General features: G+C 41.3%; 1 protein-coding gene across 7 annotated transcripts in view; it reads left to right on the top strand.

The window, feature by feature from the left end:
• Positions 1–24,393, top strand: part of LOC138197262 (leucine-rich repeat and fibronectin type III domain-containing protein 1-like protein) — a 175,006-nt gene extending 150,613 nt beyond the window's left edge. For 5 of the 7 annotated variants that reach the window (XM_069147961.1, XM_069147957.1, XM_069147958.1 and 2 more), the window contains 4 exons: positions 1,229–1,872; positions 6,765–6,865; positions 10,108–11,241; positions 23,501–24,393. In XM_069147961.1, the coding sequence (XP_069004062.1) occupies positions 1,229–1,872; positions 6,765–6,817 (697 nt within the window). In that variant the 3' untranslated portion in view covers positions 6,818–6,865; positions 10,108–11,241; positions 23,501–24,393. The remainder of the gene's footprint in view (positions 1–1,228; positions 1,873–6,764; positions 6,866–10,107; positions 11,242–23,500) is intronic. The other 2 variants (XM_069147962.1, XM_069147963.1) reach the window with 2 other exon arrangements.
• Positions 24,394–24,642: the final 249 nt, after the last annotated feature.

Below are 24,642 nucleotides of genomic sequence, written 5' to 3'. Positions count from 1 at the left end.
AGTCATTTTGAGAAAGAATATTTTTTGTTACATGGCTCTGCCTTGATGGTTTTGTATGTACTGTGTAGTGGTGTTTGTGTTGGTGGGTATTTAGGTTTTTTTGCTCTGGCTCGGAGGTGCTAACCTGATTGGAGCAGCCCAACAGTACAATGCCATTGAGAATATTGTTGTAAGACACAAAATTTCAGCTTTCTATTGAACAGAATGGAGGGCAACATAATCACTATTTATCTTGATGATATACAATAAACACTTGTTCTTCTTTTTTTGTTTTTTGCAGTTGATTTAGTAAATTGTTTCATTTGTTTAAACTCAGAGTTTGTCTCCGAAAAGTTACACTCAATGCAAATATGTTTTAAGAAAACAAAGAAAGTGTGTCAATTTGTGAATCTGGCGAGTTGCAAATACACTAATACTGAAGGCGTCAGTTGACTGACAACATATACTTTTCTGCATTATTAAACTTGGTAAAATGTTTATTATCTACAGACTGGCACAGGTTGGTTAAGATTGTGGTTTGATTTAATACAGAAAAAGGTCCGTTGTGATCAAATCAAAAGCCCATTATACCCAAACACAGATGGGAGTCTGTGTGTGGAACAAGTTCTCGGTGTTGTGCTTTGTACGCTCGTCATCCACCCCAACCTCCTCCAGCCGACTCTGGTGCTGTCGATAAATGCGTTGCTTCATTCACTCAAAACAAAATATTGTCTCTGAAGGCAATTTAGCCAGAAACGCTGGCAGAAAAGCTGCCGCCTTAATGTAATTGGGAAGGCAGTTTATTTGTATAGCAATGGCATTTCTATGAAACAGGGCTGTTACACTGTGTATGTTATTTTGAAAAAGAAAACTATTGTAGCACCGTAGAAGCAGGTTTGTAACGTTTTAGGTCTAATGAAATAGAATTGTGTTCTTGTGTTCTATGCTACTTTCATATCAGGTTAAAATCAAGTGTGTGTGGCAACTTGTGTTGTGTGCGCATGTGTCTGATCCTTCATATTTGCTGGTCATGCCTTATGTACACTAACTAATACACCCAAAGTCATATCAGCAATGTGAATAATCAAAACGAAGTTTAATAGTGGAACTTCATTGCTATTTTATGTGTATTTTGGGGGAAAACGATTTAAGTGTTATCGTTTATTCTGGTTAATGTATAATCATTTATTTTGCGTTACTACATTGTCCGATACTGATGTTTTCTTTTCTCTCGTCTTTGCTGTGGCAGGATGATCCCGTCCAGCAGCAACGACTTCCTGGTCCGGGACCTGGCCGCTGGACGCAGCTACGATCTTTGTGTCCTGGCTGTGTTTGACGATGTCATCACTTCACTGACTGCAACACGACCTTTGGGCTGTCTGTCATTTACTACGGACACAGAGTTCAGCCAGTGTCAGGCACTGCACAGCCACTTCTTGGGTGGTACTATGATCATCATCATTGGAGGGATTATTGTTGCCTCTGTGCTGGTATTTATTATCATCTTGATGATACGATACAAGGTTTACAGCCAACAAGGGGCGGGACACGGAAAAGCAGCCATTGCGGCAACTGCGCCAAGACCACAAAGCAACGGACAAGGAGGAAGCAGCCAGGTCCAAGTCCTCCCTCGCTCTGCCTCAAAAATGACTGACAGTCAGGAGGCGCTGGCACCTTCCAGGGCCATGTCGCCTAGCAACACTCTGAGAGACACCGTGGCATTGGTTGAGGAGGAGGGCAGTGGACGGAGCATGATGACAAGGACTGACTCTTCAGCCAATGAGGAGTTGCTCTCACCCACCAAGGCCCGCTTTTCCTCCAGGGTCGCAATCGAGATGAAAATCAGATCGCCATCTGTCGCCAAAGAGCCCACCTCTCCCAAGGAACTGGCAGGTACACAGACAGGGTGGAAAAGAAAGACATAGAGCAGGCGAGCAGCAGAGCAAGGAGGAAGCATTTCAGAGAGGTGAAAAGAAAGACAGATAGAAGTTGACAGAGGAAGAGTGGCGGGTAGGGGACCCGGGGGGCGGGGGGGGGGGGGGGGGGGGGGGAGTTGGGGCATACAAAGAATGGACAAGTCAAACAGAAAGAGATGGAGGATGAGAAATAGATAATGTGCAATTGAGGGTGAGAAAGTGAGCGAGATAATGACAGAGAAAGGATCAGTGAGAAAGTGAGTGAGTGTGAACGAGTGAATGAATGAGAGAGATGCCGTCGTCGTGCAGTGGAAACATGTCTTCAACTGTCTGTCCGTGGGGCTGCAGCGGTATCTGAAGTCGTATTTTACTCTCTTCTGTAGAAGAAAGGTTACAAAACAAAAAGTCTTGAATTAACCTCCTTGCAGTGTCTTGAAAACCTTCTCCAAACTCATTTATTTTAGCTTTCTGCTCTTCCCAATTATCAGGCTTCACTTCTCAACAATGAAAAATGGCGCATATTAACTCAAAGGCTTCTAAGTTGTTAAGAAGTTTAAGAAATCAAACATTTTATTTTGTTTGCCCAAGTGAGTTGGGCACGATGCTGTGACCTTGTGTTGCCGGAAACTGCAGTCAGTGCCAAAACAAATCTTGATGGATTGGTGTTAGAGGAGAGCACGATTTGTTAATGAAGGTGGGATCATCCACCGCAAAACAGTTGACTTTATTCAGGTTAGCATTTCTTGTGCATCCTCAATTAGAGTGCTACAAACTATTAGAAGTTAAGCTGCCCAAGAAAGTCTGTTCACCATCAAAAATGACAATTCCCAAGTACTTTAGAGTTAAAAAGGAAAGTTAGTTCAATACAGAGGGAAGGCTATATAGGCTGTCTGAAATTCAAAACCATTAAGAAATGAAGAATCCTCATTTTCCCATTAATTTTTATTTTATTAAAGACTGCACAAAAAAATTTGAAATGTTCCTTTTTAAAACCCATCTTCTTCTTACGTAACAAATAATCCCTACATTGTCAGAAACCCTGTAAATTGTTAGGGGATGCTTATAAAAGCAACAGAATTTGTTTAATTGTTTGGATATCTATTCAATAAACGCTCCATTCTTATATATGTTCCTAAATACAACACAACGCAATATACATCGATACCACTGTACACGGTTAAAGCACTCGCTCCCTTCAGTTAAACCTTTACTGCCGTATATGAATGAATGTATAAATCTGTATATACTCGTTCAGAGCCCTCAGGGACGCTCCTTATGCTAATCAAGCCACTTATTCTACAGTAGATTCAATGGGGTTGACAAATCAGAATCCAACAGCCACATACAACTTACACAGAATATAATGCACAAGGCAACTGATGCATTCACAACTATTATTAACGTGCATACTGATTTATAAAAAGCTGTAAGACGATGATATTATGGTTGTGAAAAGAGGAATCGGCAACACCAACATAAGCAGTTTGTCTGTGGTCCGAGGCCCGCCGGCATGGCAGTAAGCAGCGCGAACAGAAGCTATTTACCTCACACTTTTGTTTTTTTCAACACAAAGTTCTTTGCGATGATTTATGATTTATATTTCAAAATAGAGAGGGAAAAAAATATAAATAAAATCACAACAAAAAAAGTCTGGATGACCTTGGACATAGCAGTCAAGACAAATGATGAACACATGCCTCTCTGACACCTCGAAAACTAGAAAGCCCAAGTCTGTGCCGTCAACGCAAACTAATGCCTGAAGATGTTGCAGTGAGTGTGAATGACAGGCTAAAGTTGAGCAGAGTCACAACCCAATTTACTGCTCGGAAATTGGTTAATGCCCAGCTTCTAAACTATTAGTGCTACCACTTGAGGTTTAGGCTTCCATTCAATGTCTCCTGGCCTCCGGGCTCTCTGGTCTCGGCATGGATCAACCTCTTGTGCAAGCTTGAAAAGAAGCATGTTTAGTCTTTACAACAGTGGCAGACAGAAAATCAATGTGAAAAACCTGGCGGACAGTCGGCACGAAATAGAGACAGACAGAGATTGTCTCGCTGATAAAATTGTTATCATTTATTTAGGAACCTCATTTTGCATTCACAGAAAGGCAAACTACATGATGGTGAAAGCGCAATGCTGCACAATTATGAAAGATTGCTAAAGTTCATCCTTAGCAGGCAAGATAGGGATGGAAAATTGCATTTATGTAACACAGTCTATGCCAGCAAAGGCTATTAGATAAAGCCTACTTTTTATGTAATCAGGCCCACTTCCCTTGATCCAAACTTTTGAAGTGACTTGCACATGCACACAAAGATGGCTTGAAATGCTCAATAGTGATATAATAATATGAATCCACAAGAGCGTGTGAAGCCTCTTTTTGGGTATAGATTTGCCCTGCAGTAAGTCGACTCCAGTGCGCTTCCCTTTTAATACTAATCCACTCAGGAAATGGGAGTTTCATTGGAATGGATAAATGGAGACACCATTTCGCACGAGTGGCTTAAACAGCTGAGTTGGAATTCTTTATCAGCGGTTGATATGTCATTCAATTGCCCTCTGAGAATAGGTTTAAATGAGGTGTCATTGAGCCCCATGTTGATAGCAGGGAGGAAATGAGAGATCCGTGCAGAGTGCAGCAGCTTAGCCAGCAGGTTCGGGGAAAGTATTCACCTTCATGAACTTTGCAGGTTCCATCGTCAGCCTGATAATAATAACACAATAATAAATGTGCGAGACGTTGCTAACGTCACAATTTCTAACGACTGTACGAAAGAAGAACTGCAAACATTTTTGATTGCCAAACTAACAAATGGGCTAACTTGGATTTATATACTTAAACAAGTTGTTTTTCTCACCTCTGAAGCTAAATAAGAGAAGGTTCACGCATATAGTTCAACAAGTGTGCCGAGAGGTTGATGGCCAAATTGAAGTTACAAAGGAGTGGAGTTGGAGCGAGCTCATTAGAGCTGTAACAGGCTTGAAGTTCTCAAACTGCGATGAAGAAGTTGCTTGAATCTTATGTTGTTGTGGTGCTGAGGTGTCACCATAAGCACAACTCAAATATTTCCCCTATGGGCCTAATTAAGAGTCCTGACCTTGTCTCGATCTTAACTGACTGAAGTGTATCAGTCAAAGGAGCTTTCAAAGAGCGTCCCAGGTGACGAAAGAGGAAAACAAACCAATTAGTTGAGTTTTTATTTTGACACTTTACCTGGGAAGAAAAAGTTACCACTGGCCCTTGTGTTCTTTGTTCCTCGGCTTTGATTCCAGGATCGTTGGCACTTTGAGGGCAACCTACAATGAGGGATAACCCTCATGTGTTTGCACAAAGGCGGCTGGGGTTTCTCGGGGTGTAACTGTGTCTGTGATGTGTTTCACTGGTTGCTGCATTGCAGAGAAAGGCAACATTGATCTGATCAGAGAGAAAGCCGCAGTGAGTCAGAAAGCCTGAGGAGCAGAGCAACTGACAGATACACAGAGAGACTCCATTAAAGACCCACGGTTGTCAAAACTGCGAACCAACAGGAAAAAAAATAGGCACATTGTGGGTGATACTTTTCTTTTGTTTGCTTCTCGTCAATTGCTTTTTTTCCGCAAGAATGTGTATGAAGAGGATTGGTGGAGGAGACAGATTAAACACTTACACTCCAACTACAAGGTATGAATACAGCAACCAGTAACTCCTATGTAAATATCTGAGAACTTTCTTAAGGTAGACAAACGGGAACCTCTTCCATAATTTAAAAAAAAAAAAAAAAAAAAATCATTGAACTAATACGCAGGAGAGAACGTTGAGGCATGTTTACACCTTGGAGTTTGAGCTCTACCTCGTGACACGAGGATGCAACACGAGAGGCAGCTCTTTAACCTGAATGCTAAATGGGGAATTTTCTATCTGGATTAGCAGTAATTATATGCTTGACACAAACTATTATGATTATTTCAAGCAAAGTGCTATTAGTTCAACAACAGCAAAGCAAACATTGGATGTGTGTGTGTGGTGTTAATCATGTACTGGGATTAAAAAAAAAAATAAAAAAAAAATATTTACAGTCACATTGAAGCGACAAAAAACATGTACCCCTGCGTGTGTTATGGGGTTAACACTTGCATTTAGGTTAATTTTAGGACAAGCCTGCAGGTAACAAATGTAATTGAATAAAATGGCCTCGCATGAGATGACACTTGTGAAAAAAGGAAAGCCTTGTGTGTGTGTGTGTGTGTGTGTGTGTGTGTGTGTGTGTGTGTGTGTGTGTGTGTGTGTGTGTGTGTGTGTGAGCGAGCCAGCTCAGGGCCAGCTACCAAATCCCTGCAGGTCTGTGCATGCATTTGTGTGTTGTTATGTACAAGGTTTAACCGCCTTGAGCCAGTACAACCATTCCCACAAGGTTAGGCAGGATCGGAAAGTAGTCAAGTGCAACACAAGGATATGTATGTGTGTGTGTGTGTGTGTGTGTGTGTGTGTGTGTGTGTGTGTGTGTGTGTGTGTGTGTGTGTGTGCGTGCGTGTGCGTGTGTTCTCCCCGTGGCCCGTCCATGACCCTGTAGCCTGTCTGTCCTCTGTGTATTTTAATCTATCATCACTCCTTTCAGTGTCATCCCGTATGCCTGGCCTCATTCTTCACCACCGTCTGTCTCTCACAATTCCTCTCATGCTCTCTCTCATCTTTTTTATATTCATTTTCTGACTGTCCGAACATTTTTGCTTCCTCTCACCCCCATTTTTTTTCCTGTGCTGTTTAGCTGCATCTGTGTCAATGTTTTTTTTCTCTGATTCTTATTATTTCTCTCCGTGTCTCTTTCACTCTTTTGCTGTTTCCGTCTCTCTGTCTCTATGTCTCTCTGTCTCTCTCTCGTATGCATCTAGCAGCAGACGACAGGCGGCCTCGTAGTGTCGAATGGAGAGACTTTAAGATCTGAAGGTCTCTTGGCCTCACAAAGAGAGCGCGCCAACACTACACACAAAGAGTAATGTTTGACACTTTAAACTTAAGCACCCCCCCCTCTAGTCTTCCTACAGCTGCCTTCTTTCTCTCACCCCGTGTCACTCCTCCTGACCTGCCTTTCCCTGCTGTAGCCTCACCCCCATGCAGCATGCTGTCAACTGACCCCTTTTTCCAGTCTTGCCTTGTGGTCAGATCAGTTCACACAAATAACAGAAAAACACACATTTTGTTTATTTCATCTAGACATTTTGGGTACTGAAGTTTAAGCTATCAATCCTTGGCATTCTCGCCTCCCTCCCAACACCATAAATATTAAAGCTGCAACAATTCGTCAGTTAGTTATTTAGATCAGTGGTTTTTGAACAGGTGGGCCGTGGAACGAATTTGAGTGGGTCTTGGATAAGTATGTGGAAAAAAAAAAAATGTAAAAGTTGAGGGTGAAATAAAGTCAAAGTTTTCTTTATGAAGTCTACAGAATTTCAGAATTTTGATGGACATGCCTGCGTGCCATTGCCGTTTGCTGCGGGCATTGTCACGACGGTAACGTCCAAAACTAACGCCGTCACATCGACGCGACCGTTGTAATCATGACGCAAACGCGACAGCGTCTGCATTAAATACAGGTTTTCTTTCATTGAGGACAAAACTGAGGGACTAAAAGATTCTGCTTGTAAAGATAAACCTGTTGAGTGATTTCAACAGCGACTCCGGGAGCCAAACACAAAACTATCTAATGCCTTTGTGTTTGAAGCAAGAGTCGGCACTCAGCCTCTTACCAAGTAGCTGTATTGTAAAAATGTAATAAAAATCCCTTTGAAAGATCCAGTTTGATGAGCATCACTAGTTTAACTTGTAAACTTGTAACATGTAATTCAAGACATACGTGTCTTTTTATTTCATTAGGTATTTAACCATTTGTTGTTATGTTTTCACTCATTTCTAAAGTAATCATTAAAAATATTCCCCCGCCTAAAGCTGGTCATTTCTAAGAAGTTGGGGCTTTTTAAAATCGTATATGGTAGTAAAGTGTTTTGGATATTTTTGGTTGTTGGTCAAACAAAAAAAGGCTATCTGATGACATGGGCTTGAGCTTCAGTAAACTCTCACTGACATTTTCCGGGTTTTCTTTTCATTTCTGTGACAGCACTATTGGACTTTGACATTTGGCTCTGAGAAATGTCGAGTTATAACTTATTAGCTGATGATCATCCCCCACAGTGATATTATGTATGGACAAATGAGGAAGGAGTATACGTAAAAACTGATGAGTGGTTTCTCAGGATTAAAAAGAGTAACCGATTATTAAAAAGTAAAAGAGGTTTTCTCATCCTGTGCTCTTCCCTCCCCTCCCTTCATCTCCTTTCTGCTGGCACATTGTTTTTTTTCTCTCTGATGCTCTGTTTATATTGACCATTTCTATCCAACTCTCTCTTCCTGTGTTTTTTTGATTTATAAAACCTTTGTGTCTCTACTGATATTGTATTCCTTATGTCCTTTCTATCCATAACCACTCACGGTCTGTTTACACCATTGCATAGCAGCCGCTCCTTTCTCCTCTAACAATCGCCTCAGCTCCTTCATCCATCTGCATGGCACAGAGGGTGATGAAGGAGGAGAGGGGAGGGGAGGGGAGCATGATGGAGTTGAACACAGTGGAGATGTGCAGTGGTTGTGACAGATAAATACAGAATCAGGCATTGACAAGACTGTGCGTCATTCTTAAACTGACACAATAAGCACTGGCTGCACATAAATGCAGTTAAGAAATATTCCTCCTGACAAACACAGTTAAAAGATGCTTTACCGACAAACACACACATTACAAGTAACAGCTGCAGCAATAAACTGCCACGAGTAAAGCCACGTACATCGCTCTCTAAGCTATCACCCATCTTTGCTCTCTCTCCTGTCAGCAAACTGTGCTTATAAAAGGCTTTAACTACATCTCTTGACTAAACACTCTCAAAGAGCTCTCATAAGAAAACAAACTGGTTTTAAGACGTTAGACAGTTAAGATATATAAATGAATTGTATAAGGGACATTAGAAAACCTTTCAGCTGTATAAAAAAAATGTGGCCTCCTCTAAAGGAATGACCACACGGGTCTTCTGTGCAAACAGCTTATAATGACCCACAGTTAAGTTTAGAAATATATAAGGGCAATCTGGTGTGCAGGAGAAGTGACACATGTTCAGATGACGTCCATATAATGGATATTTTTCCTTGCTATCATGAGCCGGGTTTGATACAGCAGCAGACTTGGGTGCATGAGACTGCTGCTTCGAGGGAGGACAGTTTTTTTTTAAACATTTGTTTACCGTCTTCATGGCGACAAAAGTTACATAAGTTTAAGGAAGAAGGAACTTTAACACATGACATGGATTTAAGTCTTTTTAGTCCAAACCATTACCTTTCCCCAAATTTAGCCAAACGTCTTTTATGCCTAAAAATACCCAGCATTTGCATCTAAATGGTCGTATGGGCTGAAAGTCATGTTGGAAAAACCTATCCTTTATACAACTGGATGCTTTCAGGGCCATTCGGCTATGACGACAGACACGTCACTACATCTTCAACCTTAAAAAAAAAAACACTGCTCAAAACAGTTGTGAACCTTGTCCTTTTCAAATGTCTGGCTCCAAGCTGGGTATGATGTCAGCACCAATGTCAAGGGGAAAAAAAAAAAAGAAGCAAAACATGATACATGCTCCTTCACTTCCTACATTACCCTTCACTCCAGTTTAACATTGTTTCATTTTGTTCAGTAAACCCTGAGGAGGTCACAAATAAAAACATTTTCATTGCTTTTCTCTAACTTTTTTACATCAAGGAAGAGCCTATGAAAACAAATTAAACATTCTCTTTAGAGATAATCCTGCCCCGTGGCCCGGATCAAGTCTAGTCCAACTTGAGATGCTAAACAAAAGACTTCAAATCCCCTTAAATGTTTATTCTGCTTTCCCAAGACATGTTTAGAGGATTTCAAAATCTTAATTTTGTCCCAACTGGTGAATTCTAGATCTCATGAATTTGTGTCCCAGCCCTCTGTTGTATGAAATAGTTTTACCCAGAACCTCGATTTTCTATCCTTCTGTCTTATTTTACCCTCAAATTCCGTTTATTATTTGTTTTCACCCTCATCTTTCTAAATATTGGCTTTTATAACAGATGCTCTTATTCTTGCATAAATTGCCTTTCCTTCCAGTTTTATACAGCATCTTCAATGTTCTCCTTTTAAACCTTGTTGTTCTCCTTCTCTTCTAGAACCCTGATGTTGTTGTTCTGAGCAGATGTGGAGAATGAACGTCAGCGCTGGGGACAAGCTGCTGAAAAGTCTGAAGAAAAAAAATAAAAATAACAAAAAATAACAAAAACAAAAAAGGCCCTATAGCTCATCTCCCTGCATCTCCTATTTAGTGTGCCCATTACTTTGTTTCCATGACAAATCACAGAGTTTTTAGACCTGTACTGTCTGGCTTACTTTCAATCCCCGCTCTCATGTCTGGATTGGACAACCGTGTCGAGGCCTGAGGTCTGGTTTGGCTGTTGACTGGCCAGTTGTTGCAGGGATCCAGCTGTTAGTGTGATTGTCCTCATCACTTTTAACGGAGGGGCCTTTTCTCTTTTAGAACATCTGTATCGTTGCGGAGGTGGAGACACTGGGAGTAAATCATTTATTTGAAAAGCCACATAGAGGGGCACATGGATGCATCTCAACTTAAACATATGAATTAACTTCCCACCATTTGGGGTGGCATCAGCATGTATGGACTGATTTCATGGATGATGAAAAGAGACAGAAAACGAACGGCTGAGCAATCAGCAATTTCGGACGCATTGATAATCACATTCAACCTGGATGTACAATATGATAGACTGCACAAACAGAAAAGGAATACTGTCACACAGAAATGTGTCGGGACGGCTCTGGTTTTGGATATGAACACATGTTAAACAATAATAGCTGTTTCTAAATCTAAACACAAGGCTGGCTCAAAGTGGCTCCACTCTATTTATCCATGTGGATTGAAGCAATTCAGGAAGCTGAGCTGATCCTGGCTGAACTGAACTAGAACAGGATCTTAACCATGACCGGACCCTGTTTTCTCTTGATCAGAATTTTATCTCTATAAAAAAGCACAGAAAGAAAAATCTGAACTGACTGTGATTGACCCGGACAGAACTGAACACACCTGGACCCAGTGGAGCCTTAACTGGAGTTGTACAGTGTTCTGATGCAGACTGAACTGTGCTGAAGCACTCGGGCTTGTTATCAGTGTAGTCTGTGTATTCTACTGCTCTGGCCCTACATCGACTGCTTTCCACTGGAAGGGACTGGTGAGGACCTTGCGGACCTTTACCAGCCTCTCTCACATCTCAACAGGCCCACTTGAACAGGTGAGTAATCTGCTAATTAGCCCATTAACCCAACCAAACAAAGAGCCAAATGAGCAGTTTTTACACCCAAAGACCTGGGCTCATTAATTGGTGCGACATATGGTAACCCACAAAGCAGTCACCTCGGACCGTCCACCAATATCGGGTCCTGCCCCATAGTTGAAGACACACTTAGATAGTGCCGTGTCTCCTCCTGCAACGAGTGGTCTGTAACCTAATGAGGGCTTTAACAAGGGCCATATCTAACTGCTGTCAGCTCCACAATTAGAGAACAAGCCTGGCTGAACGATCTGCTTCGTTTCTACTCTGTGACGATATTACAACAGGCAACAGGAATTGCACCCTTCCTCCTGTTTGTTTCTTGCTCTTTCATTGTCTGAGTCACTGCTTATCTCATACACCTCTGTGTCCATCAGATGTCTCTTTTTTTATTTTTTCCTGCTGGCCTGAGGCAGTGATTAAATAGTGGTGGAGAATATGATATGCTGAGAGAGGATATGGTTATGACTGAACGGCACAGCCCTCAGGGATGGACTCTGCCTGTACAAGAGGGGGGTCAGCAATGTCTAGTTAGTCAGTTGGGATGGAGGCTGATGTGTTAAGCTGCAGAATTGAACTCATTCAGTCCCCAGGCAGGAGAGACATTCACTGTCAAATTAAAATTACCCCTTTTATTAGAGGTAATCAACAGTGCATTCTAGTTTTTTGGGCTAATTTTGGAGATATTGTTCCCCACTGGATGGAGAATTGCTGAAATTCATTTGACGTTTAATTACAAAAGAAGCTTATGTCCCATTACGACATTGAGATTGGTGGAAATGAAAAAGCAGCACAGCAGATTTGAATGATCACGCCCAAAGTCAATCTTTTGCACTTTTCAATTGCCCCTTGCAATGCTGTGTCACTGGCACCCAACTTGTTTCAATAGATATCAATCAAATAATAGTTTTAGTTTGTCTACTGGGAATAAATGGTAATTTTCTTCCACAATTTGCTTATAAAGAATTCACAATCATACAAAGTTAATTTTACCTATTCACACTTAACTGACTGCATTTAGAAAAAAAAACATGTAAAATGCTTTTAGGCCCGTGGTGTTACTGCCGTGAAATACAATTACCATTAATTACACGAATCATCTATAGCTGTTTACCTTACGGGTCAACAAACAATCCTTCACCCTAACAGCAGTTCTGTGTAAAGAAGAACCTGATGAACTGTTTTTGCATGGCTGCTGAATAACTACTGAAAGTCTAGTTGATATATTTGCCTGCACCTAACCTAGTGAGCCGTCGCTCATATACCTCAGCGTCGAGCCCTGGTATCGGCGCGGTGTCTCAACCCCGGCCGAGGCCTCAGGAGCCCACTTCTCTACCCTAGTTTTGAAGGGGAGGTACTGGGGCCACGGGATCCAATCCTGACAGTGCACAGCTTTCCCGTCAGCCCCGAGTCGGTGTCGATTCACATGGTTGATCCCACTTCTGACACCAAGTCTGTCGTGGATTGTTCTGTGAAAAAGCAGCAGACAAAACCGAGATGCCTTTCTGTGAGTTCATTGTACAATCACACAGGCGTTTTTCTAAAGGGCTCAAACTATACAGAGATCAGAGGTCTCCACAAGTGAGAGCAAGCTTACATGTTCAGTCAGGATATTTGTACACTGTAATAACTGTAATAACTGTGGTATGCATGGTTCGAGGTTTTATGTCAGCGGCCTTTGCAATGTCTTCAGCTCAGAACATGAGTTGCTAGTTCTGACAGTAGACAAACAAAGAAGTTATGCCAAAGTGTCCATTAAAACATGTAAAATGCTTTTAAGCCCGTGGTGTTACTGCCATGAAATACAATTAGCATGAATTACTCTAATCATCTATGGCTGTTTACCTTACGGGTCAACAAACAATCCTTCACCCTAGCAGCAGTTCTGTGTAAAGAAGAACCTGATGAACTGTTTATGTAAGGCTGCTGAATAACTACTGAAAGTCTAGTTGATATATCGGAACTTTTTTTGACAACATTTCACAGAAAATGGAAATATTTTCAGTCTGACCACAGACAACTGATTCAGTGTGAGCTTCTGGAACACAAACACACATGAAACAAACTCTGTGGGGTGATCTCTGAATGGGAAAATACTGAAAGGTGGAAAAGTAAAAGCAGAAGAGACGAATGATAATGGATGTTTCAGGGTTACAGGTTTTGTTTTCTGGGTTCAAGTGCTCCCGTTCAAACAAACACTTGCAAACAAATTGGTTTGAAAATTGTTTTTTACAAAATAAAAAAGACTCCATTTTGTACTTTTTTGTCAGTGTTTGGTATTGGTTTCATGGACGACACCCCTATGATGCTGATAGCATCTCTGTAAAATTAAGTGAATGGATCAAGAAAATGAGCCAATAGTGTTTTTTGCTGTGTATTGAGTGGACAGAGTAATTTCCTCCAGTATTAAAAGGCCATGTTATGTTGTAGAGGCAATCAGTGAGGACACTATCCCCACTTTATTTTACATTTCAATAACAAAATGGTGCAAGCACTTTCCCTGCTCATTCAGTAATAGTAACAAATCACTCAAATCTGTGTTCGTGGCCCGACACACAAACAGTAAGACCAGAGTTGCTATCAAGGACACTCCTTTTACAGTTATCACTTTGTATACACCTTTGACTGTCTAACTGAGTGTCCTCTCAGAACAGCGTCACGGGTATGAACGTTGAGTCTTCTTGTCTATTTCTTGCGAGCGAGAGAGAGAGCGAGAGAGCGAGCGAGAGAGAAGGAGGGACAATGTAAGACAAAAACTAAAAGCATGGTATAAAAATGGATCCCATATGAAAAAAAAATAGCTCTCTTACTGAGTGGTTCTCAGTTGAAGTAGTATACTGGTCTATCATCTATCTCAGCCTCTGCAGTTCTTTCTGTTGTTTCCTTTCACATGAAGCAATTAAAAATGCAGTTTAGGACGCATTCGATTTTTTTTTTTTTTTTTTAATATGTGGCAAATTCATTGGCTACAACATTAGTATTGTAATGATGAATACTGCAGACATTTACGAACAATACCTAATCATCAAATAACAATATATAGTTGCTCTACTAGAGTTATGAAGTGGTAATAGGAGAACAGACAGCGAGGACATTCGATGATATCAATTTCCTTTGTTATGATTGTTATGTGGTTGTCATGGCGAGGAAACATGTATTATTTTCATTCCATATTTTTCGGAGTATTAAACTCAACACCCATATGGCTTTGTTAAATCTCAGCTCTGTGTGCTAAAGCCATAATTTGTTTCTATGTTATCAAAAACCCGCTGGTTGGATATGGTGACCTCTCCGGACTGCACATTGTTAGCTCTATCTGTTGTCACAAAACATCACATGATGAATAACAGCAGATGTGCTGTAATACCTGTGATGCCTCACGACAAAAACTGGCACGTCAGATTGATTTGTGGCTTTGCTGGACTCGTGTGACAGGCGTGGATGCGATCGCTAACAAGTTCAGCGACGCTGACGTATCATCAGGGCACGCCTCTCCAATACAACCTGTTTGACACTTGCGTGGCTACATGGGAAAGTAATTCAAATTTACATCGAGATCTTACCGCTGGAGAAAACTACCTGTTCTACTCATAAATCAAGGTTTCATTTCTCTTTCCTTCGCTCAGTCATGAATTGAATGAAGCTTGGTAGATGCTGTGCGCCCGCCTAGATGATGATGAGGATGGACAACTGATACATCGTTGCCTCCTCCCTGACACTGTTTATTGTTCCTTCCTCCTAGTAAGCACGGCACTCTTTCCTTCCTATCTGCAGTGAACCGTAGTGCTCACACGGGCTTGTTATTATGACTGAATTATGTCCATCCCGTCTGGTCACACACACGGGGAGTATTGTACGGTGGAGGAGGATAAATGTGCACCAAATCAAATTGCAGTTCGCTTGCATTGCCGAGCAAATCAGCTGCTGGCTGTAAAATATCATGTCTAACAAATAAAGATGTGAATAGTATACTTTTTCTCAGTTATGACAGATGATAAAGAGTGACTCCACGTTTACTTTATGTCAAGATCAGTAAAGAAAATGTCTTTAACTGCCTCCCGTAGCCACATGCAACGATCGGTAATCACTTAACTGACGCTGCATGTGTTTTCAGTTTCGTCTCCAGGACGGTCTTGATTCACTCGGTGTGACAGCATCCGTCCGAGATCATTTTGCAGCAGTAAGTCCCTCCCAGCTACCACTGAGTTTATCTCACGTAAGGAGGCCATAGCAAGACGAGCATACACTGCAGTTGTCACTCTGATCTTAATGTAGAGGAGATGCCATGAGTTCCAACCATCAGGGCTGATGTGCTGTGCTATGACTTTGATTTAAGCAGCGTGTCACATCTGGTAGTTGATATGGCAGTGATGTAGCTAGATGTGGCCACGCATACATTCCTGCATTCATAAGAAGTGTCCGAGGTCTCTGTCAAACACACTTTCACTCACTGTATGTATCTAAAATCACAGATTTCACACGACTTTGCATGCGAGTGAGTAAAAGAGATTCAAAAGCAGAAAAGGTGAGAACACGTATACATTCATGTTTTGTGAGCAGGGAGCACGCGTGTGCGTGTACTCGTGAGAGAGAGAGAAAGAAAAGTTGAAAGTGCGAATGAGGTGCAAACGCAGGACAGGAAGTGGGGAGAAAAGGAAAAAAAAACAGGATTGATGGTTCAAATGTAGTGGAGGGGAGATAATGTAACAAAAGGGAGGACAAATGTTAATAGAAATGGATTATACGAGGGGGAGATAGAAACAGGAAGAGAAGTACGTTTCACTGAGATAATTCAAAATGAGCATATACGCGCTTGTACAGTATAGGCTGACACGGTTTTCTGGTACGTATGGATGCCCCAGCGATGATGTTATCACGCCAATATGGCTTCTTCAGCTCAACTGTTGGGGGGTGGGGGGGGGGGGGGGAGTGAAATGGGGAAGAGAGGCTGTACACGATAAGCAGCTTAATAAGAAAAAAAAAAAAAGAAAAGAGGAGGAAGAGAAAAAAGGAAGAAAAAAAAAAAAACCACAAGGATTAAAAAATGGAGGAGGAGGAGGAGCGATGTGAAGACGACCGGCGAGGGTAAAGGAGGAGGGGGAGAAGTAGAAGAAAACGGTATAGAGAGGGAAACAGAAGGAGAAGAGTGAGTGGGATGTGTGGAGGATTACTCGGTGTGTATCGAGCCCCAGCTGTACGAGGTGTCTCTGGTCCCTCAGAAAGAAAACATGGTCGTACGAATAAAAGCTGACACAACGCATGCACATAATGCTTCTTTTTGAGGGTGTTTATTGTGTGGCTCATTCTCCTCTTTCAAAAGATGTAGAAAAAAAATTAAAAAATCAAGATCCTGACAGCAAGGGAGATGATGCGCTCAGTTGAATAAAGGTGTCAGCACATGGACATATGCAGCTTTTGTGCAAACCTTCTGTGACCTGCCATGGATCCGTCTTTGTTTGCGAGTTTGTATTTAAGTGAACTTACTGAATATGGGTTTTGTTAAACCAGAGTACATGGTGTGTGTGTATGTGTGTGTGTGTGTGTGTGTGTGTGTGTGTGTGTGTGTGTGTGTGTGTGTGTGACTACATTGCAGTCTGATACAGACACCAGTTACTTGAGCATGTATTCCTGAGACTAATGACTTGAATTGATATGCAGCACTGTGAATAAAGCCCATTGCCATTAAAAGGACAAGGATACCAGACCGGCAGTCATTTCTACGTCCAAAATATTCTTGAGTCAGCTAAGTTTTCTCTTGTAATAACTGCCTTTTTTTTGGTCTTTTCTTTCTTCAACGTCCCCTTTGTATCACTCTTCACGATAGACAAAAAGGCCTAAACAAATGGAAAACGGAATGATTCAGCCTAGTTAAATTAAAGCCTATAAAACAGTGAGTAGCGGACCTAATCATCCAGGGTTGTTTCATTTTTCCCAAGAAGACAAGTGTATTTCCTTTGTCCAGATTTAATTGAGTGCATCGCAGGGCGACTGTGTTCTCTGCTGTCATGAATATTCATTCAAGTGCTGCTCTTGAAGCAGCCATGCAGTGGTATTTTAGGGTCAGACCATAACAGTTTGATGCGTTACCTACTTTGGCCAAAAAAAAAAAAAAAAAAAAAAAAGTAAATAAAACTGTCGCAAGCAATGCACAGTGTTGCCTGCATTGGTAAAATTGACTTTCTAAAGCATATTCATATATTTTAAAATGAGATAGGGAGTATACAATGTGTTTACTTTGATGTAGTTCGATGCTGCGTGACATCACGCGTTTATTGTCTGAAGCCACGTCAGCGTTTGCGTCTCTCCTCCCTCACTGTCGGTGCAGCCCCGCGGTGCCGGTTGGTGGTTTCTGCTTCGGGCAGAGCTTCCTTCAGACAGCCACCCTGCCGCCTTCACTCCCTGGCTGCTCCGTAGCTGCTGGGGGAAGAGTACGAGCTACGCTGGCCCTGTCTGTCTGTGTACTGGGGCCCGGCCAACCATCGCAGCCAACAATCGGGCTTCCATGATGCCGAGTCGCGCTTCCGTTTCACTAAGCCTCGACTCCATCACAGCAAACAAACCAAATGTATTACATGCGCCATGATCGCTAAAGGGAGGCAGAGGGATGACTTAACATGGGACACGCACGCAAACCGCTAAACTAAACTTACTGGCGGATCTGGAGAGTTTGTAAACTGCTGCGGGATTAGCAAGAAAGTTGATCGAAAGGAGAGAGTTGTGAGTTCTTGAGCAGAATTGAGATCGAATGTACGGTAGGTAATTATCAGCTGTAATAAAGAATATAGGAAATAAACTGGGTTAAGTGAGGAGCAACAGGGCTACCTATAACACAGAAATGCTGGCAACCGGGATTGAGGAGCTTACTGGAGCACGTCAGTCTGTTATTGTTGAAAAACAACTGAAGAATTGTCTGGAAAAGGCCTACTTATATCTACAATAGGTTATTTATCACATTTTTATTGACATTTCATTTCCAACGGAGAAGATAACCCTGCCTTTGCATGTTATTTTGACCTCCATTTTAATACAAGCGCTTTGACTGAGAATGGAACATTTAGCACACTTTGTAGAAGACAATACCGAGACAGGCATAGCGTATCGCCATGATGTTTTTTGACCCATATTGCCAAGCGCTTATCTGTATCGCCGCCACCACCAGTCTCCATCTTTCTCTGCTGGGCTACCTGCCGGTTCCACCACTGGTCATTTTCAAAGAAAAAGAAGGACACTTTGTTTTCGGCGGTAATAGAGATCCTACTTTCGGGACTTCTAAACACCGTGGTATAGAATGAGCAAGAGTGAGCCCTCCTTTGAATATGTGAGTGATGGAGAGGTCGGCATTATGTGTCAGTCATGCGGATAAGTTGGCATTTCAGCCCTTTTGTCCACCCGGGAGCTTGATCTGGAACACCGTGAATACTAATAGACCCGAAAATAAAATGGAGCTTTCTGGTCTGTGTTGAGCACTAAACTCATTTTCGGGACTGTGTTGCCAAATGTTTAAAAAAAACAAAACAAAACAAAAAAAAACTGTTTGGTATGCAAACAACTGAGCACCAGCGGGACTTGTTCAGCAAAAGATCTTGTTTTCAGTGATCCAGTGGCAGTTTGTGAAGGTCAGCAGCATATTCAGCTGTTTAAAAGCATTGCTGTCGATTTGTGATACTAAAAGTGTATAGACCACCACCCTTATCAATCACACACAGTCAATTTTAAAGCAAAAAATATAAGTGGATAATTTTAGTTTTGAATGATACCAGCTTTCAAATATTAAGCGTACCAACAGTTATAAAACGGATGTCAGCACATTTCCACCATGAACAGTGGTAATACTACTTAAATGCAGAAGCAGTGCTAAGTTTACCGATTCATTTTGTTGCCGTTAGACATTTCTTTTTGTAATGACAGCACATCTGTCAGATAAATGCACACTGCAACACCGACGGATTTACTTCTGGTTCAGGACAGCTGAATAATCGTTAATTGGCACCGAGCGCGTGCGATTCAGATGCGGGAGCGGCGCTTATATTTATAACCATGTTAAAAATTTAACATGATAGCTACTGAAACCGGCTGACATTTAGTGATACACAGACTTGTAGAAGTCAACTGTGTTGCTACTCAAATGAGCGTGCGAGTGAGCGAGAGAGAGAGAGAGAGAGAGAGAGAGAGAGAGAGTCAGCATAGCTGGAGAAACCAAAGCGAATTGAACGCTGAAAATGTACTGCTCAGCATGAGTTGAAATATAACGTCAATATATAAATATACATACAATTGCCTCTCTCTCTGTCTCTCTCTGTCTCTCTCTCTCTGCTGCCACACACAAGCTCTACCTGCATCTCAGCCGCGGGACAGAACTGGAACTGTTTGATGCATGGTGCACATTCACGGCGCAAGATGCAAAGAAATGAGGAAAAGAAAGACAGAAAACATACAAATGTGGTAGCACGATTCAGCAGGTTACAAAATGATGAAGCAAAACAGAAAATACCTTGAGGAATTTACATATAAATGGCCACATCTGTGTCTTCCCAGTCCTAAATAGAAACACCATTTCAGGCTTGTAACTGCACAGTATAGTGTTCTTTCCAGCTGGAGTAGGGTTGGCACACAGAGTGAAGATGCAGTGCATCATTCTTTTACATTACGCAAGTACTTCAATATTCTGTATAATGTGATTGTATATTCGTCACTTTTAGAAATCTGATAATTGCATCCTGTAGTACTGATGTGATAAATCGGTGGTTATGAAACCTTTTACACATCTGTCAACGAGAGGGACTTCCATTTATCTCCCAGCGGGAAAAAACATGTCCTCATGGTGCAGGCAGGAGAGAAAATGGGATCGCAGTTGGACTAAATGTTGTGCAGGAATAAGGTTGTATCTTCACACATGGTTGTCATATTTTGTTGGCCTAACAACATATCTTCTGATGCCGTTTTATTTGTGTTGGGGGAATGAGGTGATGATAAGACTGGTGCATGCTGATTTTGGAGATTAGAGTTAGAGTGGTGCCCTATTGGTTTATTGGCAGATTTAAAGCTTTACGCAAATAAAAGTGTTGAAGTAACAAGAGTGGAGTTTAATATTGGGAGACCAGGTTTTGTTCTAAAATGTCAAGCTAAACAAAGCCCTATAATTATTCATTATTATTACTTATTTCTGCTGCTGCTAATTGCTTGCTGTACTACAGGGTAATACCACACAGAAAGGTTACGTTTGGTGGATTGTTTTTCTTGTTTGGATTTACACAAAGGTTTGTCGGTTTATCTTGTCAAGACGTGGTCGATGTTTATTTTACATTAAACGTTAGATTTGCTTCTTTATAACAGACATTTATGGGATACGTCTTTGGTAGTCTACTTTGGGATCCGTGCTAAACCCTCACACCAAATAGATTATTACATAACATGTTTTGAATAAATTTGTTATATTTCTTTTCTACTTACTTTGGGGAATACCATCCAAGATGGAGACACTTGAAAAACTTCAGCTTTGCTGAAACTGCAGTCATGTCCATTTATCATTGCTCCGATAGGATTAGACATCTTCTAAATACTCATCAGAGGACGTTCAAGTATGATAAAAAAAAATACATGTCACATGTCAGTTAGGGTACAAGTGAACCAATCGGCAGTAATCAGAGATCTCCCATGTTTCCGCAGTCGTTAGAATTCATGTTGCAATAGATTAGGACGGGTTGGCACTAAAGCAATGTTCAGAGGGCTTTGTAGCCTCGTGGTGGTCGTCAGTCTGTTTGTCCCCATTGGATGTAGCAAGGTATTAGAAGGAGTGCTAACGTCCTGCCATAACTCTACTCTCGCTATGTGTCGAACTGAAATGGGCGGGCAATTATAAGGAACAATGGCTAATTAATTGCTCTGTCATGAAACAATTATGAAATTTGTCCAATTTCCACCACTTAGTAATTAAGTGATTGACCGCAGTGTCAGCGGTGACGTCAGCTGTAAACACTTGAAATGGGCCCTCAACAGGCCAATTTGACTCTCAGAGGGAGTTGAGTCAGAAGAAAGCATTTGTATTATATTTTAAATTGACAATGAAGTATGCCCGCATAATTACACCAATTAAATCACAAGGAACGTGTGCTCGCTGACTTGCCAATGCATCGCACTGCAGCAACAGTTCAGCCCCGTGAATTTAGTGTTTTTTGTCCGAGTTCTTTCGACATGCACTCCCACCGTGCAGTGGTTTCAGTAGAATGGATGAGGGGTTTGTCTTTGTTGTTTTTTTTGTTAATGTGGTGCTAATGTCGGTCTGAACGTGGCCTTGGGGCTGTGTTGTTGTTCTTGTTGTTATTGTGCAGGACTTGCTGGCGTAGCTGCAGTGTGATTTTTATCATGTGCAAGTCCACTGTTTATCTTTTAATATATGCGATTACGGATAGATCAAAGTTCATGCAATATTTTTGTCATATTCCTTGTGTTTATGTAAAGTCGCTCCAACATAACAGAACGCAACCACTTTAACCACCTCTTTTAAAAAAAAAAAAAGGAAACATGTATAACTTTCTTCACTGAAGAGTGCAAATTCAGTGTATTTTAAAATATAAATCTTTCTTAAAAAGGGACATTATCTGCCCTCGTTATTTTTGTAATGTGCTTTTTCTGCCACAGAGAACCAAATGGTTTTCTCTTGGACTCCAGGGCTCATTAGGAAACCGTCTCCTAATTTAAAGCTCTATGTCAAGACTTTTTCCAATGTAAAAGATTCACTTTGTAAACTTTTAAGTTCCAGTCTCCTACAAGAAGCCTAAATAAGAGTCTTCAAGGTTCCCATTTCCAAACTATGGTGTGTTGGTGTTGAGGTTGTGCTCGTTATCACAGAGCTTTAAAGAGACCGAGAAGTGCTAATTTCATTGACCATTCCTGGAGGCTGTCCCTCCTTTTTATATTCTGATCTACTCTTATATTGTAACTTTTCTAGATTTTACCAAATGATGGAAAGGTTTTCTTCTCTTGCTTGTTGAAACTGCCAAAGTTAAAGGCATTTGTTTTGTCCATAAGTAAACACTTTTTGTTTAACCAACGACATTGAAAGTTACCATTTTCTTCCAACCAGCAGTTAGAACAGTAGCAGGTTTCCCTTCGCGAGGACGACTTTGAATGTGGCACATAATCATTTAAGCATGCTCATATTACAGTACTAATGAGGCCAGCAGTGAGGGATTTTTTTTTCGAGTTTAACAGGGAGGATGGTGGGCCGGCAAACTGCCTTCCATCACATTTTCCCCATAAATCTATAGTCACTTAGCAGAATGCAATTATTAATCTGTTCAAACAGGGGGCTGAAGAAGTCTGTTTCTTGTAGTTTTGCAGGTACCTCTGGATTCAGGGGTTTTTATTTGACATTTTTAACAGTTTTGAGGGGCAAGTAGAATGCAGAGACGGTTGAACAAATTTGTGAGTTTTTAGAAACTTGACTTTTTGTATCTTATTAGTTTCAGCATACAGTATTGAAAACAGCACTGAACATGACAAAGGTGGCAATTGGTAGGGTTTGGCGTGACTTTACAGACGCCTACCTGGTTTGTCAGACAGCTAAGAGTGTGATACGTGCAGTCTGGTCTAACACGGCCAGTCTTCAAAATGGGGAGACGGTCAATATAATTGAAGTTCATGGATCGCAGATGTTTTCTCATCAGCAAGAAGCTGTCATGGCCATTCCTTTGCAAATTAAACTGAATGAAGTGCTCTTTACAAATCAAAGAGTAATCAACTGCTGATTTGGCCTGATCTGAGCCACAGAGACGCTACTGACAAAAAATAAGGAAATGAAAAAATATTGGTCTTGTGGCCTTGTTTAGAAACACACACACACACACACACACACACACACACACACACACACACACACACACACACTTACACTTCAGGCCTTTTGCCCTTGACAAACAAAGCGCAAAGTTATTCAGATAAACACCGCATTTCTTTTTTTGCCCGAGGCTGAAAATATGGTGGTAACAGGTGTTGACAAATCACGGCTTACAATTCAGAATCTGCAGATATTCATTTTTGCATCAGAAAAATAAGTCCTTGATTTTGGATGCTGCATCTCTAAGGTTTTTAATCAGTTTTAGATCTATATTCAAAACTCCTCTGGTCATCAGACCAGACCACTAAGGTTTGATTTGTTTCTTTCTCGGCAAAACAAAGTTGTACATGCAAATTAATATATTTCTTCCTCTCTTTGTTTCAGACCCAGTGATCAGGAGGAAAGACACACGTGTGAAGTCGAGAAAGACAAATGTACCATTAAGAGAGACAACTTAAAAGTAGCAGGGTACCAAATCACATCCGTCCTCATCAGAAACATCATCATCTCCACATTCATCACTGAATACGTTTACAAGTACAGAGTTTTACATTGCAAGTCACAAGAGTTTAATGTGAAGAAAAACGCTGTATGACTGTATATTGCGGGACAACCTGCATTGTTAACATCTCTGCTGCCGCCATCCAGGCCCACGCATCTTCGTTACCACTTTCATCATCACCGCGGAGCGCGTTTACGCGCACACAGCTAGACAGAAAACAGGTCACATCTCACTTTACGTTGCGTCCCTACAGAGTCACATCTCCATGTGTGCCAGCCTAGATATATTAGTCATCAGAAACAGATCAGGCGCTGCATACGAGAATCTCCCTCATCATTTTCACGCTTTTTTTCTCGTGAGTGTAAATGAGCTACGTCGTACACATGACGTGTCGGATGTGTGCTTCCTATTCAAGTGTGTGCACGTAACTGCATAACTGCACTCGCTGCCACATTCCCAGTGTCACCTCGTTCATTACCATCATGATTGTTACAGTTCCCTGCAGACATGCCAGGTGGTAGAACAAGAACTTGACGGAGAACCTTGAACCTTTTGACCCATCCCAGAAGAAACACACCCAAAAAAAAAAAAAAAAAAAAAAAAAAAAAAAAAAGTACAAACGCTTTGTCTTTTCCCCTCCTGTGTTCCTCTCACTTTTTCTTTGGGCTTTATCTTTTGTACGTGTACATAAAGCAATTTCAAATCTTATAGTTTTGTACATGTAATTTTTATGGTGTGTGGATATTTTCTAATAAAATAAAACAAAAAAAATGGATGACCTTCTCCTAGACTGGCTGCTTTGCTTTGTTTTATCTCCATCTCCAGTTCCACTGTAGTTGTCTGCCAGACATGAGATACATAGCTATAATTAATCTGTTTTAAATTGCCATGTACGGTATACATTTCTAGATGTAACCAGAGTTTACAATTATCAGTGTAGATAATCATGCACGTTTATGTTTTTCCACCACAGGTTGAATGTGACTGGATTCTCACTATAAAATGGGCTAATTGTGGTCGTGAA

Source organism: Embiotoca jacksoni, unplaced genomic scaffold, assembly GCF_022577435.1.
Source record: "Embiotoca jacksoni isolate LCO1_2020_lvr unplaced genomic scaffold, fEmbJac1.0.p SCAF_14, whole genome shotgun sequence".
NCBI lineage: Eukaryota > Metazoa > Chordata > Actinopteri > Embiotocidae > Embiotoca > Embiotoca jacksoni.
The sequence above is the reverse complement of the archived record's forward strand: the minus strand, read 5'-3'. Positions and strand labels throughout refer to the sequence as shown.